The 5,711-nt window shown below is 38.5% G+C and overlaps 1 protein-coding gene across 1 annotated transcript; it reads right to left on the bottom strand.

The window, feature by feature from the left end:
* Positions 1-3,776: 3,776 nt before the first annotated feature.
* Positions 3,777-5,494, bottom strand: LOC122043293. The gene is made up of 4 exons (XM_042603859.1): positions 5,071-5,494; positions 4,867-4,998; positions 4,724-4,783; positions 3,777-3,914 (listed from the first exon to the last, which is right to left on the bottom strand). The coding sequence occupies exons 1-4, from the start codon at positions 5,254-5,256 to the stop codon at positions 3,777-3,779; spliced, it is 516 nt and encodes a 171-aa protein (XP_042459793.1). The 5' UTR covers positions 5,257-5,494.
* Between the last annotated feature and the right edge of the window lie 217 nt (positions 5,495-5,711).

The following is a 5,711-nucleotide window of genomic DNA, read 5'->3' as shown; positions in this document are numbered from 1 at the left end:
ATGGTATGCTTCGTTCAATTTACATGTACTCCTTCTGATAGAAAAGTCTTCTTGTTGAGCAAAGCAAAAAATAATATTCTTAGTTAAAGCGGACCATGACAACACTCCTTGACTTACAAATAAACCCGGTGGTAGAATAGAATATGTTCCTACATTCTGTGTGACTCTTGTGCCATTCGTACTTATAGGTCCTTTCGCCCTTTGTTAATGATCTCTGTTCTGACTACACATTGAATGCGAATATAGGATCGCAATATCTAATACCGGCGAAGAAAATAGATAGATTAACCCATAACATATATGCACGGGAAACCTCTGCTTTTCTTTGCTTTCAGCTTCTAGGTGCAACTTACAATTCCTCTTCCAGTGTTCGGTCTCACCACAGTAGAAGCAAGTTCCTTCCTTAACAACTCCACCTTTGGATTTCAATGCATGAGTCTTGCTCTTGCCTTTGGCTTGGGTCCTATCCTTATCTTTAGACTTCTATTTGCCTTTGCCCTTTTGCACCATTAAAATAGTACTTGGCTTTGCCTTCTCAAGGTTGACTTCAGCAGTTCTCAACATGCTCAACATCTCAGACAATTGTTTGTCAATTTCATTCATGTTATAATTCATGACAAATTGACTATAGCTCTCGGGCAACAACTACAGAATTAGGTCAGTTGCCAATTCTTTGCCTAGTGGAAATCCTAACCTTTGTAGATTCTCCACATACCCGATCATTTTGAGCACATAAGGCCCTACGGGACTTCTTGCATTCTGCATTGAAATAGAGCCTTGAAGATCTCAAATCTCTCATGTCTTGCTTGTCCTTGATATAGTTGTCTAAGATGTTCAACTATATCATAAGCATCCATGTTCTCATGTTGCTTCTGAAGCTCAGAGTTCATAGTGGCGAACATAAGGCATGATACATCTAATGCATCATCATGATGCTTCTTATAAGCATCCCTATCAGCACTATTTTCAAGTTTCGATACCAATCTAGGAAGTTAGCTTCATTGAGCTTGTCCTTATCAAGGACAGATCTAGTGAGTGTATTCGACGTACTAGACGACATAGTAATCTACAACAATAAAATGTAGAAATAAGTATCATATTTAGATCATTTAATTAGACCTTTAATTAAATAATTCTTTCACTGAATTCTAAAGCTTGGTAGGAGCAAATCACTACTAGCTCTAAACCCAAAAGTAAAGACATTCAAATGAGACAAGATCCACTTTATACCTCATCTTTAGCGCAGACGGTGGGTGCATGATATCTCTGGCGTAATGGTCAGGGGTCGATTCTCAGGAACTGACGACCTGGGGGTTACCCACCATGCGCCTATGACTACCTGCATGAACCTCCCTCCATATCCGTGGGGCCGACACTAGGGGGGCCGCTAAGGTAGCGGATCTACCTTGAGTTAGCTTTGGCTAATCTCCCAAGACTTGTATAAATTAGGTAGACAACGTGTACCAATTGAACAAGATCCATATTATACCTCATCTTGAATTAGCTTTGGCTAATCATCCAAGACATAGTAGAACTTAGGTAGAAGACTATTTGTTCGTTTGCCCATCTTATGAAGTCCATAGTATAACTCATCTTGAGTTAACTTTGGCTAATCGCCCAAGACTAGTATAATTGAAATTACATCGTATGGATTATGCCTCTAAGTTCTCAATCTAATTGAGGTAACTTAGTTAAGTCACACCCAAAATTCAATAGTCGAACATCACAATTGTCCTGTCACACTCTACCAAGATAAACACTTTGCTTTGGCAAAAAATGATCGAGATAGTAGTGAGTACCGAACTTTGGTAGACATATGAAAATGACCTAATTACGATAGCTACACATGCATCATATACATTTATGGCATATGATAGCATACATCAACATATACCCTAATTAAATGTGACATGGTTATGACCCCATAAACTACGATCTTCTCAAGCCAATGAGAAGATCGAAAGGTCAACCTAGGTCCAGCGTTGCTGGAGAGTTAACGCAACGACGAAGAAACAATAAAATAAATTAACAGAAACAAAAAATAAAAACTTACCGGAAGCATGCCGCGATGAGAGAAGACGAAGAATCTGTGATGAAAGAAGACGAAGCACCTCGACAAATCCGATTTAGTATTAAAAAACCTAAAATACCTAGGCCCGCCGAGCCCGCCGAAGCCCATCGAGGACCGCCTAGGCAGCCCAGTCGCCCAAGTCTTCCACCTGGCTGGTTTCTGGCGCGGCCTGCCGCCACACAACGCCTAGGCGGCCACCTAGTGCGATATTTTGAACACTGGGTTTGTGTGAGCTCAACTCTGGAAGGCCGGAGGATCACCTAAGCGACCGGAGAAGACGCCGGACTGTCAGCACATGGCTGACTGATCCGGGCGCCTAGACCAGTTAGCCCAAGTGCTTGGATTGTCCATAACAGTTGGTCAAGGAGCCCGAACTAGATGGTACGGGCGCCCTGACCACCAAGGTGCCTAACATGCGCCTCGTCGCAGTATCATTGCTATGGATCACCTTCGGGTCCACGTCAGCAACGGTCTGCGCGCCCAGACATGGTCCAGGCGCTCAAACATCGAAAAATTTGATCTCCAAGCCGTTGCTTGGAGATAAAGTTTGCCTCGTTGGACGCCTGGAGAGGGTCCAGGTGCCCGGAAATACCACGTCAGCAAACGACTAGTTTCGACAAACGGGTTATAAATAGAGTTTTAGCCTTCTTCATTTCACAACAACACTTGTACTTTGAATTATTCTTTTCTGTTTTTATTGTTCTGTGCTTTCAACGTTTATAAGAGGCTTCTCTACCTATGACAAAAGGAGATTTTTAGTACACTTCATTTGTTTTAGATTAACAACCTCCCCAGTCGTAACCTAAAATCAGGTAGCCTCTTTTCATTTCTATGCAATTTATTTCTATTTTTCTAACCGGTGTTTATTAGTTAAAGTCGAAAGTTGTGAGAAGGATGTATTTGTATTTTTAGACAATTCACCCCCTCTTGTCGGCTGCACCGGGACCAACAACTATTGCTAATAGTGCGCTTAATATTGATTAGGAAATTAAATTTTTGAGAAATCAAACACTTATACTCAAGTGTCCCACTATCCTATACCTTGAATCAATGCAATCCCAGATTTATTGTGACAATCAATCAAGAATATTTCCTTTTTGGAAAGCTAGTACCTTTATTAAGTAACATTATTTATGTCAAATAAGAGGTATCGTTTTTTACTTTTATATAATACAATGTATTAAATGAGTTTATTCATGGTTTAAAATCCCAAACTGTATCGAAGTTTAGGTTTATGACCGAATGATATAGTTCGCTGTATCGTGCCAATATGGTTTCGATATTTTCTAAATATAAATATATTAATTAAAAATAAAAAAATAAATCTACATATTAAAAATTTAAAAATAAAAATAAAATATTTTTTTTAAAAAGGAAAATATGAGATTATTGCGTCTATATATAGTAAATAAATAAATAATTTATTATATATTTTTATAATTAAATAAATAAATAATATATGAAATTAATGGGATAATTTTATTAGACTTTGATAAAGCCTATTTAGATTATCACATATATATATATATATAATTATGAGTTGATTGAAATTGTTAGCCTAAGTTCCAATTTAATTTTTTTTTCTTTTTTGACAACATGTGAGTGTCCTTACTGCGACCCACAAGCCTATAGGCCCGTTGCGACCAGCAAAGTCCCTTTCGTGACCCGTATTGGTCACGGTGGCCTTCGCGCCCTAGCGAAGGGCTTACGCGGGGTGCGGCACCCTCTGTGTTCCCCGGGGAGGGTCGCCACGAAGTCGTGGCATCCTCCACCACCTCATAGCACCCTTGCGATCGTGGTACCAGTATGTACTGATACTGATCCAATGCCCAAACAATGAATACTGCATGTTTCAAGCTACACGGCTTGGTTTTTCAACCCATGAGTTTATTAGAAAAAAATAAATCAACTAGTTGAATAATTAACTCAGAAAATAATGAGATGTATAATTTATACATTCTACCAATTTCCTATTCTCTAGCAATATTTATGACCCATATACTAGATTCCTTGCTTGTTGAACTAGTTGATCTGATTCAGTTTTAAAAACATAGATTTCATATAGTATTTAGTTCCTATTGAGTAGATGAAATGAACTTTGTGATTTGCTAGATTTAAGCAAATTATTACAAACATTGGTTAGTTAATCATAAGAACACATACTCTTAACTTCTTTCTTGTGTCCAATGGCCTTACACTCCCATCCAACTAAACTTACATTCATGGAGAGGGAGTAAACTGAGGGAAAAAACATTTTCTTTGTCAATCAAACACAATGGGCTGCTAAGTTGGCCTCAGATAATATTGTCTACCTCAACTATTAAACATGGAAGTTTCAATTTTGATCGTTTAACTAAAAACACATAACTACAATGACATATAGTTGCAGTACCAGACTAAAATCTTTTTTATCAACAAAAAGGAAACTAATTTATGCCAACACACTAACTTGTGATCTACCCTACCCATGCCAACCAACAAAATTACATATGAAAACACTGAATGTACCTCTAATCATTATCAGTCAATAGTACTAACCCAAATTTACTTAATAACCAGTTATGCTCCATGAATCAACTAATATTAATGTAATAATAGTAACTAGTATGGTTTCAACAATTCGTTGGGAGCAAACATATCTAAATATATTACCTGTGTGCTCTTCATTTCAGACTTGAATTTTGATAAATTAGATTCTTGAACCATCTCAATCTATATATATACCAAATAAATTATCAGCTTTTACAAACAAACTCATAATAAACCGTAAAAAATCTAAATAATAGGTCACAAACCTTATCCATCTCAGACTTTGACATAAAAGACTGTGCCACATTTTCTAAACTATCATTCAAAACTTCTGTAATAGTTGAAGTGATAGCTTCAGCTTGTTTAGTTGGCAACCCTTGTGCCTCCAATCTTCTAACCTGTAAAAAAAAAAAATCAAACATTTACCGCGCAACCTGCCTAAGAATCACTAAATAAATATAAAATCATACCAAAGCCAGCGTGTCTACAAGGTAAGCCCGATTTCCATTAGTTTTAACGAGCTGTGAAGAAAAATGCCGCAATAAAAGAGTATGATCGGGGAAATGTAAATCCACGGATGCTTGCATAGGCCTCATCAAAGACCAACAACGGAATCCTAAATCAGTGCTTCCTCTCCTAAGTGACGCGGGTAACATAGGGTCAGACGGAATAATTTAACGTAAAAAAAAGTAGGGATTTCCCTAATCCCTCCTTGGCCGGTGGCGCAGACAAATCTAATCCGGGGAAGTCACAGGGCGTGCTTTGCTAGCCTCGATGGGGAGATCCGGCGGCGGCGACGATATTGAGGGATGGAATCGTGCTCTCTGCTCAGGGCGAGGTTGCGCGTCGCAAATGGAAGGCGATGGTCGGATTCGCGCAGGATAGAAAAAATGGAACTGTGATTTCAATTCAAACCATCCTAATAAAAGGACTCGGCTGAACCGTCGGTTCGGGATGTAAAAGTTCATTTACATATCCGCACGCTGCACCTACCTACGCGCGACATTCACCATCCAATCAAATAAGGCAATCTTTGGAATACAATATGGGTAATAACGTGGGGTGATTTTGGTGAATACCAGTAAATGTTAATTTTATTTTAGATGTTGAA

The sequence above is a fragment of the Zingiber officinale genome, chromosome 1B, assembly GCF_018446385.1.
Source record: "Zingiber officinale cultivar Zhangliang chromosome 1B, Zo_v1.1, whole genome shotgun sequence".
Lineage (NCBI taxonomy): Eukaryota > Viridiplantae > Streptophyta > Magnoliopsida > Zingiberales > Zingiberaceae > Zingiber > Zingiber officinale.
This window is presented reverse-complemented; position numbering and strand designations above follow the sequence as displayed.

Bases quoted from the DNA above. Each gene is read 5' to 3' on its own strand.
- LOC122043293 (XM_042603859.1), bottom strand. From the start codon at position 5,256: ATGTTACCCGCGTCACTTAGGAGAGGAAGCACTGATTTAGGATTCCGT. The intron at 4,784-4,866 runs GTTTGTGACCTA...GTATATATATAG, and splicing joins CAAAGTCTGAGATGGATAAG to ATTGAGATGGTTCAAGAATC. The intron at 3,915-4,723 runs GTAATATATTTA...TGAAACATGCAG, and splicing joins CTGAAATGAAGAGCACACAG to TATTCATTGTTTGGGCATTG.